Source organism: Fundulus heteroclitus, chromosome 22 (genome assembly GCF_011125445.2).
Source record: "Fundulus heteroclitus isolate FHET01 chromosome 22, MU-UCD_Fhet_4.1, whole genome shotgun sequence".
In the NCBI taxonomy this organism is placed as follows: Eukaryota; Metazoa; Chordata; class Actinopteri; order Cyprinodontiformes; family Fundulidae; genus Fundulus; species Fundulus heteroclitus.
Genome location: NC_046382.1, coordinates 22,588,216 through 22,601,723, shown reverse-complemented (window position 1 = coordinate 22,601,723; position 13,508 = coordinate 22,588,216). Strand labels below are relative to the sequence as shown.

General features: G+C 37.7%; 1 protein-coding gene across 1 annotated transcript in view; it reads right to left on the bottom strand.

Moving 5' to 3' along the window:
- zgc:171482 (zinc finger protein) overlaps positions 1-7,852 on the bottom strand; it is a 64,666-nt gene extending 56,814 nt beyond the window's left edge. Inside the window, exons 1-2 of the mRNA XM_012880649.3 lie at positions 7,740-7,852; positions 3,482-3,574 (exon numbers count right to left, since the gene is read on the bottom strand). Of these exons, the coding sequence (XP_012736103.1) occupies positions 3,482-3,574; positions 7,740-7,850 (204 nt within the window). The 5' untranslated portion in view covers positions 7,851-7,852. The remainder of the gene's footprint in view (positions 1-3,481; positions 3,575-7,739) is intronic.
- Between the last annotated feature and the right edge of the window lie 5,656 nt (positions 7,853-13,508).

Genomic DNA, 13,508 nt, shown 5'->3' with positions numbered 1-13,508 from the left:
TCTCTTACACATTTAAACAGTGTGGAGCCCAGTTAGAAGTGCATTTCAGTATCTTAAAGGTTCGTAAAATATATTATCTATTAGTTTCCCCAATTTCAGTTTGTCAAAAGCCTTTTCAAAGCTTTTCAGAAATGCTCTTTTCACATCTATTTTATATTAAGAATGCTGAATTCCTGTCTGCTTTATGGGGGCTGCTTTTCAGATGATTTTTTTTTCTAATAGAATCCCCATTTTGTGAAAGTGTTGGTTGTGGCCAAGGATGATGAAATATAAATATAAGTATGTAAACTTTAACCCTATGATCTTGTTGGTTGCTATAGTTAAGTGTTTTTGTGTGGCTGTAAATAAATTGTCATTGTTCCTGAATACAGTTAATAATACAGTCTAATACGACAGGTTCATATTAATAGAATATGAACATGTCCTTTACTTAATGGTATGATTACAGTGCCTTACAAAAATACTCAGCCCCTTGGTTTTTTCATGTTTTGTAACCTCACAACAAGGAATTATAAGGATTCTTTGAGAGTTTGCCCCATTTCCTTTAAATAAAATGCCTGCAGCTTTGGTGATGTATAGCGTTTTTATTTTGAAGCAAACAATAAACAGGACAAAATAACAGAAAAGCACAGGGTGCATAATTGTTCAACCCCCCTAAAATCAATACTTTACAGAACCCCCGTCTGTGGCAATTACAGCTGATAGTGGGTCTGGATAAAAGCTCACCACATCTTGCCACTGTGACTTTTGCCTATTCCTTAAGGCAAAACTGCTTTAGCTCCTTCATGCTGGATGGTTTTCCTTTGTGAACAATGATCTTCAAGTCTAACAACAGATTCTCAATTAACATAACACCAACTGCAAGAGCCGATCACCCACGTGGAAGTGTACCCTAGGCCAATGTAACCCCCGACAAACAGAGACATTGTAATGGTGGTGATAGTGAAGCTCACAGCGTTAAGAGGCATTTCTGTTTTATCTACCGTCATTAAAGCTATAGTTGGTAATCCTGTTCAGAAACACTTTTTGTTATACTGGTTGAAATGGTCCTTCCATCCTGAGAATAGTCAATACATTATGTATTCAGAACAAGAAACAAAAAAGAAAACAGGCCTATAAAAACCCCTGACAAATCCCTGCCATTTGGTCTGAATGGAAATAACCAATCAGATGTCTTAATATCTCGTTCTGCCCAAGCCTCCCTCTGTCCCTCGAGTTCTGTGGGATCACCCCCGGTTGTCCAACATGCCAATCATTGTAATGTACTCATGTAAGATCAATTTGTGTGCATGTTTCTTGCTAGTTTCTGCATGCTGGCTGTGCATGCGCACTTCTTGTGTTTATGTATCCAGTTAGCTTTGGTGTTCATCCTTCAACATTGCTTCATTGTTCTCACTGTATACTTTGAAAATGGCTGAGAGTCACAAGAAGCAAACTGTCTTACAAGTTTATGAGAAGAAGAGGAAGGCCTCAGAAGAAAGAAGTAAGATCAGAGTGTATTTTGGGCCAAATCTGACCCAGTATCGGTCATTGTTTAAGCTAGTGGGACACCGAGTCAAGAGTGAAAGATGTTGCACAATCCCGCACAAATCGTGGAAATCTGGTCCTCATGCGCTGGTGACATATAAAGTTGACTGGGGGAGACTATGGGATGCTCTTGCATCGTTGAGTTGGAACGATCACTAAGCCGCACTAAGGTATGTCTATTTGAAAGGTAACATTTCTCTCAGTAAGCAGTAGTGTAATCTCAAGTCCCAGCGTTGTGGTTTGCTGTGCTTAGAAGCGAAGGTTAGGGCAGTTTTTTCAGCACACTACAGTGAAAATGTTCAAGTTGTGCCTCGTTCTAAAACCCTAAATCCTACAAAATCCAGGTGCTTAATTGATTTTAAAAGTTGATATTTTACTTCACTACAAGAGAGAGATGCAACCAAAGCTAGAACTATTAGCAAAACAGCAAAACTGGCTAACCGGAAGTTGTGAGACAAAATGGTGCCGCCCATCCTGACTTCCTGAATAATGTCAATATATAAAGTTTTGATAATGATAAAAACAGAGACAAATCTTTTTTGTTATTAATCTGAAATACCTCGATTTTGTGTTGGATACAAAACTACTATTTCTACCAAACAACCTGAAGCTCATGTCTCCAATTGTTGTTAATATTTTTTCCATTTAACTGTTTAAATAGAACAAAGTATACAGCACAGATTTGATATGTTACAAAGCTTAAAAAGACAATCCAAATCAGCATGATGGACCTCAAACTCTAAATTGGAACTGAACACTAAAAGCATCATCTGTGCATCTCTCATTTTACACTAAATGCATTTTCATCATGGTTAAAATCTCCTTACCCTGTGGGATTTCCAGTCAATATATTATTTTATGTGATAATAAATGTTTGGATACACACAAAGGAAATAAATTATGTAAAACAATCACACTTTACACAATCATAAACAATGGGAGACAAACAAAGACATCAGAGAATCTCATTTTAGGGGGCAAGGGGGAGACATAAAAAACTAGGCCAAGATATCACCAGAGAACATTATTATCGCAACAAAGGCAATGGTTTTTAAGCAGTAACTTTGTAGTACTGGGCTCCCTTTTTATTCTTGTGCTAGGTCTGTCTTGATCATTTACCATAAAGTAAAAAAAACTATATTCAGTATTTCTTACAATGGGGATATTAACAAATTTTTCAGCACATTTTGTCACAGTAATTAATTTCCTGACAATGGAAAGAGTGATCTCTCCAATGTGACTGTCCTTCCATAGTGGCTCAATCTTTTCATAGCGGTTTGCAAAACTTTCCTTTTCAATCGTTGCGTTTCCAAAGCAAACACCTTAAATATTCTCTGTGTTTATGTGTCTGTCATGCCACATTGTAAAATCTGAATAAGCTCACGCACAATTTAGCGTTGTAAATTATTTTGTAGGACTCTGAATACATCATGACCATTGCACAAACACAAGCAGCAACCTACCTTCTATGCCTTGTCTTTGGAGTTTAACAATTTACTCCAAATGCAAATGCAACCTCAGCAGTTGTTATTGTTGCAAAACATGCAAATCAGGCCATTTCTAGAGCTAATGCACACAGGAGGACTGAAATAACGGAATGGCCTCTTTGCAATGGCCTGCAATTTTCAGATATACAACTACTTGGCAGCATCTGCTTCTACAAAATCTTACAAAGCACACTCAGGAATTTTTTAACGCAGAACATCATATGGCAGGGGAAATACTTTCCTATAACAGTCAAGGCTGAGAAATGTAAACTTTACAAGGGTTCAGTTTGTGTATGGTCAGTTTAGGTTTTTGTCATCTGAAGTTGTTAAAAAATACCCTCCATAAAAACTCTGCCAGTTAAAATAAAATTCATAAATATTTCTAACTGTGAGGTCAACAAGGAAATACTACTTCAATCTGAAAATGTTGCTTTAGTAAAACAGAAACAGCATAATTATGAACTTACAGGATTATCTGGCCTCAGTCTTTTGGAAGGTGGTCCTCCATCTTCAGGGTGTAGCATGTAGAACAGACGTACCTTGTTTGCATGTTTTTTACTCTGTCAGAGACAGAAAGTGGAAAATTGACAAAACAATCCACACGTATTGCTGCACCTTGCCAAGTCCCGCCAGGTTTTCACTTGTTTAAGGCATTGCTGCTAACAAAGATTCACAGTTAAAACATATTAATGCCGCTTGAACTTTTTTCTACTTTAGCATGATACAACCACTAACTTTAAAGTGTTTAATTTGCTTTTTTGTGTCATATAGACCGGAACAAAGTAGCACATAACTGAAAATGAAGAGAAAACATGTTAACCACTATGGTGTTTTTGTGTTCTCAGTCCCCTTTTCTCACCTACCCCTGAATAGACTTTGTCATTCAACTGCACATTCACAATGCACATTTGAGCAAAATTCCATTGTAAGGCGCTGAGAAGAAACATAACACAAAAGATAAACATTATACATATAACTATTTGTCCGGTGTAATGTAATATAAAATACAATTCAGTGTCACTTAAGTAGAAAAAACGTTCACCAGCTTGAAATTTAACCTGACTTTATATCCAGTTGTTCTGCAGAGGCCTTAATGTTTGAATGTTAGCCCACAAACATCATCAAGATCAAAGACCAAGGCACACAGCAGAGAGGTTAGGGATAAAGTTGTGGGGAAGTTTAAACCAGGTGTAGTTATATTAGAATAACACTATTCAATTTCAGATTGAATTAACATCTGAAAATGGAAAGACTATGGCACAACTGCAAAATTAGAAAGACATGGCTGTCCACCTAAACTGATAGATTGGGATAGGAGGCCAATAATCAGAGAATCATCCAAGAGGCCCATGCAAACTCTGGAGAAGCTTCAGAGATTCACAGCTCAAGTGAAGGAAACTGTTGAGAATTCAATATCAGCTCTGGTTGGATGAGACTGAAAGCACATCAACCTGAAAATACCACACATGGTAGTAGTGGCATGCTTTGGGTCTTTTTTCCCCAGCATAGACAGGGAAGCTGATTGACAATCCTGGAAAAAAAAACAGTTAGAGGTCGCAAAACACAACCCTAAAGATACAGCCACAGCACTGAATGTTATAATGGGCTAGTCAAGACCTAAATCTGACTAAGAATCTGTGGCAAAAGTTTATAATTAATGCCCAAAGAAACACTGTCCATTATTCATGCAAAAACAAAGGGAATAAATGCTTTTGTTTGTTGCTTCTTGAGGAAAGATCTTTGAGATGTGCAGCTGAATGTTGGATCAACAAAGTAGTAGTAGTAGAGCAGACCTGAATACAAATGTTTGCCAGACACTTTACAGAGTTTTACTTTAATTCAATATTGTTTTTTTTATTCTTGCCACAAAATAGTTACGCACCATTTTGTGTTGGTCTATCATACAAAATCCAAACAGAAAATCTATTGAACATAGTGGTTGTAATGTGATGCTATGTTAAGTTCGAGAGAAAATATATTTTTTTACAAGACTTTGTAGCCCCTGGGTGGGTGATAAATGGCACGGGTTGCCTATAGCTTCCTGGAGATGTGAATAAGATATTAAGTACATCATGAGTTAGACTTCACCTGCAAATTAACACTTTGTTTTGCTGAGAGAAGTGAATAGAAATGTCAGTTCAGCAAGTGATAATCTGGCAACAAAAAATTATGTTATGGTGCTCCAGTGCTACAAAGAGAAAACAAAGAATAAAACACAAAGATACCAAAGAAGACTTCAAGAATGACATGCATCTAAATCACAAATGGTGGTTGGAAGCTGATAGGATATATTTTATAGAAAGTAATGTTCTACTGAGGTGAAACGTTTATCACGGCTAAAACACATATAAACAAGACAAGTAAACTGTGACAAGACACTGCACTTCCAGCCGTCGGCTTATTCTGGATCTTTTGCCCCAGGAGAAGAATTCTTCCTCAGCCTCACATGCCTCCTGAGTCCTCACTTGTCATCCGGCTGTTAATGCATTTTGTCTGTGGGTATGTGGGTGTTTTTGAGTGTCTGAGAGTGTGGTGTGTGTTCATGGGTGTATAAACGCCAGTGCATTGGATTGCTCTGTGATATGGAAAGTAAAAGCTGGACCTTGACTCTGCAGGGCTACCTTGCAATGACCCTCAGTGCTCACATTACTCTAATGGACTATGCGTGTCTCTTTTTCTCTCCTTTCTGTGTGTTGTTGTGTCAAATCAGGAAAGTGTGGACAAATGTGAGGACTACTCAAAGGAAAAGAGGCATTTTGTTTCAGTGTATTTTGTATCCGTGCAGAATGGAGCTTAAATAGAGATCAGAGTCAAGATCTGATTATCAGAAACATGTGTAAAGAAGGGGGAGTATTGTTTTAAAGCTTTAGAACAGTTAAGTTTTTCCTTTAACATGACATCTATTTACTGAGGCCCATTTGTGTTTGAACAAAAAAGAAATATTGATACAATCTATTCCAGAATTCTCTTAGAAAGGCTCAAACATGCTAAACCGAGCTGGTTTGAGAATCAGAAGCAGCTCTAATCACCAAGTGTCTGCACAGAAACAGAGAATTTGACTTCTCTTTGCACTAAGTGAAGTAATTTTAAGTATAACTATATCGAAAGGTAAAAATCTTTTTGTGAAAATGTATATATATATATATATATATATATATATATATATATATATATATATATATATATATATATATATATATATATATACAGTGTTTTATAAAAAAAGAATGCATGGTTTTTGCTACAAATACACATGGTATTGATATGAGCACTCTGACTTGTACGTGTTCATTAGAGTGACAGCCTGGGGATGAAATTGTCTCTGCAGTTGCTGGTTTTTGTAATTAGCGCTCTGTAGTGGCAGCCTGAGGGAAAAAGTCCAAACAGTTTGTGCTGTCATTAATGTCGCCATGGATTCTGTTCTCTACAAGAAAATCTTGATAGGTATGTACAGCCATCAGTTCATGGCTCTGGTACAATGATCAAAGCTGCACCAGCAGTCAACCTCTGAATGAGTAAAAACATTTAGATAATGAAACAAATATTTTGGAGTGTTCATGCCACAAAAAAGGACTTGCAACCAATTGAATGCTGGGGTATGACCTTCAACCGGCAGTTCAGGGTTAAAAATCCTCTATTGTGGCTAAATAAAATAATTCTTCAAAGAAGAGTATATCGTAATTCATCCACAATGATGTAAAAGACCTATTGCCAGTGATCACAAATGCATGATGCCAAGTATTTGCAACCAGGGTCAGCACAACAAGTTTTTAGATTTAGAGGGAAATTACTTTTTCCACATAAGAACAGTTTGGTTGCATAGCCTTTTCCCTCCAAACCTTGAAAGATAACCTATAAATATTTTTTTTATTAACTCAGATTGACAATAAAATATGTTTGACAATTTAAAATTTTTAGTTGTGACAAAAAAGCAAAATACAGAAGAAATCTGTGAGGGGGAGACTATTTTTTCATGGTACTGTAACATGCCAAAATCGCTGGGCTTTAAGCGATCTCTTGCCTTGTCTTTTTAAACCGCTGACCCCTGCAGAGATATTTTGTAAAGGCTGACTCTGACAACATGGTGTGACTCATCCTGTCTCGTTGTCTGCTCAATCTCAAGGCTACATGTTTTTGTCACACTTTAAGAATCAGGGACAGAAATAGATTGCCGTCAAGTGAAAGTGGAAAACATACATGTGTACAGACATGCATATACATTTTCAGTGTCCTTGCTCATGTCTCTCAAAAAAGAAGCCCTTGTTCTCATTAGTCGTCTAGTTAATTCTAATCCTGCCATATAATCAACGTTGACCTTAATGCACTGCATAGAATAAGGAACACACCGATACACAAACAGATGCACTTGCACATTGATTCAGGTTATCTAATTTAAAGACTGATTATTTAATGGCCTTTCATTATAATACTAATAGAAAGTCTGCTGAAAAGTAGAACACATTAAAGCAAAGTGTGCATGTTTGTTTGGGTGCAAGTAACCAGCATTACCATGCTCCTTTAAGCCAATGTTTTATGGATGAGCACAGTGTTGAATGGCACCTCAAGCACAAATTGCTACATATTAAGCAGTTGCAAAGTGTAGGCCTACAGTGCATTGCAGGAACCTGACATAAAATCAGCAATCATAGCAATACTTATTGCTTTAGTGCATCCTAAATGTTATTCTTAAGAAAAATATATTTGAAACTGAAGAAACCAACTCACCTCATAGTGAGCAGTGCGCTGGGACTCGGAGATGAGCTGAGCATTGCAGATGTTGCAATAGCTCTCTGTGAATAAACCTCCATCCACGACACCCACAGACTTCATCTTCATCTGAACCTGCATAAAAACACACACACAGTCAACCACTATGAATATTAATCGCCACATTAACATACATGATATACATGACACTTAGAAACAGTTTTCCTTCAGAATGCCTAAAAATTCATGAGGGTTCAGTCTCAAATGTGTTGATCCTCTCCATCAGAACTTCTTCTCATAGGCTATTTTAGCAGAAGCCTTAGAAACAATAGCTAGAGTCTCAGGCTTAAGTCAGATGTTTTTAAGTTGTGTGGTCAATTTATTGATTCCAACTAGAGATGTGTGTTGAACATACTGTAGATAATAGGCAGGTTACAGCTATAATTACCACTGAGCCTTCTCTTCGTCCCTCTCTAAAAGCCCAGGTTTTGTTTTACTGACCTCATCTCATCACTTGTCTCAATTATACTTATGTCTATTTCCACTCATTTGAAAATAAATGTATTGCTTTCAAAATAGTTGGACAAAACAAGGTTACATGATTGTTGAGCTAAATTCCCAGTCATTAATTAACTTCAAAAGGATTCCAACAAGGTGACTCATGTCTTTTATGCTTGATTAAATAAGCATAATATTTAGATTCATTAATTTCCCACAGAGGAGAACAATGCATGAAAGCAAATAAATTGCAGATATAATGAAGAAAAACAAAAATGCATTGTGGTGCAATGGTTTGCTCTGTTGCCTCATTATATGTCTCTGGTTTGAAACTCTGCTGTGTTGGAATTTTATTATTAGGTTTAAAAGTCCTCCTCATACATGCACCGGTTCTCTCCATGCATTTCGGTCTTCTAGTCTTTTTGCAATTAGTGATCATTTCTGGCATGTTACTAAGGTTTATTTTTGTTTTATTAAAAAAAAAAACGGGGGTTAAATGTAAACTTTCATTTCTGTAAACACATTTATATTGGTTTTATTTATTTATGCATCACACTGAATGCCAGACTAATGGAAGTGTAGTGTTTGCACCAGCGCTGTTAACTGATGTTATACTGTAAACAAACATCATAAACTCAGCACGCATTTATCATCCCTGTATAAACACCAAACCTTTGTAATCGATGTGAAAAGGGTTTGCTATGGGTTAGATACACAGAGTGCTGTTTTTCTATGTACACATCTCCACTTGCTTCACAAGGATACTTTAGGATAAGATGGTTGTGCTTGACCTCCAGCAACAACCTAAAGTAATCGATGTGTACTGGATTCTGCCAAATGAGAAGTAAACTGTAGAAAAATCATTCATGCTGTAACAAATTATATCAACATCTACGGTAGTGAATAACTTGATTCATAATACATGATCTCCTTGCTAGAGTATTTGATCGCCTATAAAATAATTTCATATAAAATTTATAGTAAATACATAAAAAAATAATAACTAGTGCAGTTTCCAACAAGGATTATTTATTTAGGTGAGTCAGCAGCAGAGTTATTTGTTGCAGCTTGATGAGAATGAATGAAAAGTCTCATGTTCTGAGAGTGCTTATCAGTTCAGAGTCCAAACCTGATCTTGATTTTCTTTGGTTTTAATGATAGTATGCTGGCATCAGGATATAAACTAGATTGCCAAAAGTATTGGGTCAGGTATCAAAATGATTCAGATGTTGTTCAGATGAAGAATTCAAATGTTCCAATGATTTCCATCAACACTAGTGCATAAAATTAAGCACCAGACTTCTACAAGATTGAATGAAATAATAGGTCACTCTCAGTAGGTCAGTGAATTCCAACATGGTATTCTGGTAACATCCTACTTGCGTGTGATGTTTCCTACTAAATATCCCACTTGCAATGATTAGTGGTACAATGACAAAGCAGATGTGATTGGGAATGACAGCAATGGAAAGTAGTTGAAAAATCACAGACTGGGGAACAGTGTATCCTGAGGTGCAAAGTGGGCAGAGGTAATCATCTTTCTGCAGAGTCAGTAGGTTAAGGCTTCATATGGCCTGCAGACTGACTCAAGAACAGTCTATAGAAAGCTTCATAAATGGGCCTCCATAGCTGAGCAAGCCTTGCATTACTGAGTTAAGAGCAGAGAACTGGTTGCAGTGGTGCAAAGCACACTACCACTCTAAAGCAGAGGAACCATGCTGTCTGGAGTCCTGCTTCTCTGTCTAGTAATCAAAAGGACACATTTGATTTAAACAGAAGCAAGAAGAACAATACTTTTTTGATTGCATTTTGTCAGCTTTAACATTTAAGGAAGGGAGGATTATAGTGTTCAGATGTCTTAAAGGGGTAGGACTCAACCCATTCGTTCAAGTTAGAGGAACTCTTACTGCTGAACCATATGAAGACATTTCTGAGCAATATCTTTACTACCACGTTTGTCAGTAACAGTTTGGAGAGGGTGCCTTCTCATTCTAATATGACTGCATGTCAGTAAACAAAGCAAGATCTAAACAGACATGTGATGTGGAGGAAATTTACTGGCCTGCACCGAGCCTTGAAATGTAAATAGAGCACCTTTGGGATGAATTAGAGAAAAGACTTTGAGCCAGATCATTTTGTCTAACATCAGTGTTTAACCTAACAAATACACTTTTTGAAAGAAATATACCCTTATAAAGATTGCAGACAGCATTTCCAGAAGTGATGAAGCTGGAATAGCTGCCAAAAGTGGGACAATATTATATTAAAGCCTTTCCTTTAAGATTAGGATGTCATTGATATTTATCAGAAAAAAATGCAAAAAATCCAATACTTTTGGCAATATTAGCCCCTTTTCGATTGAAAATCGATTTAAATCCCCAGGCTTTGTATTACCCTGGTAAACCAAAACCTGGGGCTTTTGGGTTTCCGTGCTTCCATTAGCTTGGAGTCATTTATGTAAAACAACCCAATGATGAATGAGACGTTGTGATGAAAAACTGTAGTACCACAGCGGTCCAGCGGGTGGCGGTAAAAAGACAGTGGGCAAACGGACAAAGGCAGAGAAGTTATCTATATCCTGCCACTCATCAGGACCCCAGAGAAACAGGAGAACAACACAGAGCTGATGGCGTTACATCTCCTTAGCCTCTTTTACACCACCCCCAACCCTATTTTTCACCACCGCGCTCCATTATATTGCACTCCTGTTGGTATAAATAAATAAAAATAAAGCACACACACACACACACACACACACACACACACACACACACACATAAACACACACAGAGTGGCGAAACAGTTTACAAATGCCTAAAACATTCAGCCAAGAATTTCACATTTGATATCTGTTATGCGCAGATATCCCCACTAACTTAGTAAATGCGTTATAGTGACTTTTCATCCAGGACGAACATGACCCAGTCTGCCCGACAAAACACTGCATCAGCGGGAATGGTCTCGGCAGGGCCAGTCTGTCAAGCGGGTCTCTGCCGCTCCCGACAAGTCAGAGCAGAATTAAAATTGGCTCATATTCCTGATGAACTGACTGTACAGATTAAGTTTGTAGCCGTTTTCTCACCTAAAATCTTCTTAAAACAACCTTTTGTGATAAATTAAGGTTATAAAATTGATAGGTTTGTAAATTCCTAAACTCCTTACTGTTCCTTACTCCATCCCTTGTGGCTGATAGTTTTTCTTGTTTTTCCTAACCTCACCCCCTCAACAAGACCCGAGAAAGCAGAGAAGTACTGGGTCCTCCCGGGGACCAAAACCCTGGGAAAGTAAAGAGCGGAGAAAGTGAAATTAGTCGGGTAAATAAGTATGGAAACGCTATCCATGATTTGCAAATCCCCAGGCATCTCAAAAGCCCCAGGCAATGGAAATGGGGCAAAAGAGTTAGTTTGGACTTTTTTGGCTTTATCAAGAAAGATCAACTATATAAAATGTCTGAAGCTGAAATTTGCAACTGTCAGCTTTCTCCCCACAGTTATGCTTTGTCCATTAGGAATTACGTCTCTAAAGGGAGCTGAACTAAAGTCAGCAAAATTCTTTGGTAAAAAGTATCTAAAGTGTCTTAGAGCCTTGTCTGTGATGGGAACACTCAACACATAAAACAATAAAGGCCTGAGCTACCTGTTCGAAACCATTAGTCTGGGGCCTCAACAAGTTGGTGGCAGTGTTTTTCAATGTGTGTCCCCTTTAGGTACTGCTCTAAAGTGAATAATGGGTCTTCAGGGAATGGTACAGGAACATCAACTATTGGATAGCATGAGGTCCATTGGAAAGGGAAGCCAGAGCACAGAGGGTTGTGTAGAAGCCCAAAATACACAGGTTCTGAAGAGGTCAGCTTACACCATAAAGATTATTTTAAAGGACTGTGTGAAGAATCACAATTTTGGTGACAACCTTAGAGTTGCGACAGGAAGTCATCTTCTGAATCTCAGGTCTGGTATGTAATCACTTGCTTGTTCACATGCAGAGATGAGCACACGCACTGCTTAACACCACATTTGTAATTAGCCGGGTCTGCTGATCTTGTCTGTTTAGTCCACCTTGGACATTTCAATTACCAACAGACACTGGTGTACAAATACATCTCCATTATCTGATTAAACCTTAGAGTACCATGCTTATACAACAGAATGAACAAGGAAATGCATTTGATCTATAGCAGATCACCTCTGCGTGTGCTCCATAAAGTATATATGCCTGCGAGGTATATTGTCATATCTGAAAGGGCAGAGATGATGAGCTGAAAACATGTTTTGTCTTTAGAAAGTGTCACATTATTACCTCCTCGATGAGGTGCCCTATGAGGCATGAAAGAAGAGATTATTTTCAGAACTGACACACTAAATTTGCCTCAGAATATGTTGTGTACCTAAATGTTGCAGCAGTAAAAAGACCTTGCAATGCCCGTGGACGTCAGCTTGTCTGAGGAGACGCTATCTTTTAATCTTTGGGCTAATTAAAAGTGAGTGTGACGCAAGACATATCTATATCTTTCTAATATCTCTATTACCTTTGATTATTAGACACAAGATGGGAGATGCAGGCTAATTAATATAGCCAATCTGTTGGGGAGATTAATGGAATGGCAGGCCCAACGAAGCGAAAAGATGGAAAGATAGAGAGTGGGGAACATAATGAAGGAGATAAAAGGAAAGAGGATGGAGAGAAATGGGGGAGCATGAACTCAGTGCATATGTTTGTTGCTTGGATTTATTTGGACTTAATTTAAATTATACGTTGCATTAATCTTAGGACAATAAATAGTTGAAGTAATCTGGATAAACAGATTTATTCAGTTCATTAATTTTGTTGTGTTTTTTCCCCCCAAAATGTACAAAAATAGTCAAATTATTTTGTTAACCTTTTGTTTAGTCATAAATCCAAGACACATCTAAAGGATAAAGGACAATGAATCCCGAGTATCAGGATTACATGGTGTAAAGACCATATGTAGATTACACAATGTTTGATCTGAAAGGGGCTTTAGAGAAACATGACAATGAACATATATGGACCATTTAAACCTGAAGTGGAATATTCTACACCGAGGGCAACCAACCCTGCTCAAAAGAGCAAGTGTCCTGGATGTTTTAGATGTTCCCTTGGGTCAGCACATCTGAATCAAATGGGTGGTTTCTTATCAGACTCAGAAGACTAAGGAGGCAACTCAGCTTTGTTGGAGCAGTGGCAGGAGAACAGCCCTAGTGTATTGATGGAATTGGATAAAAAGAAAATTAAGGTTAAGCTTGCCCCCACTTTTAACTTTTAAGTCAT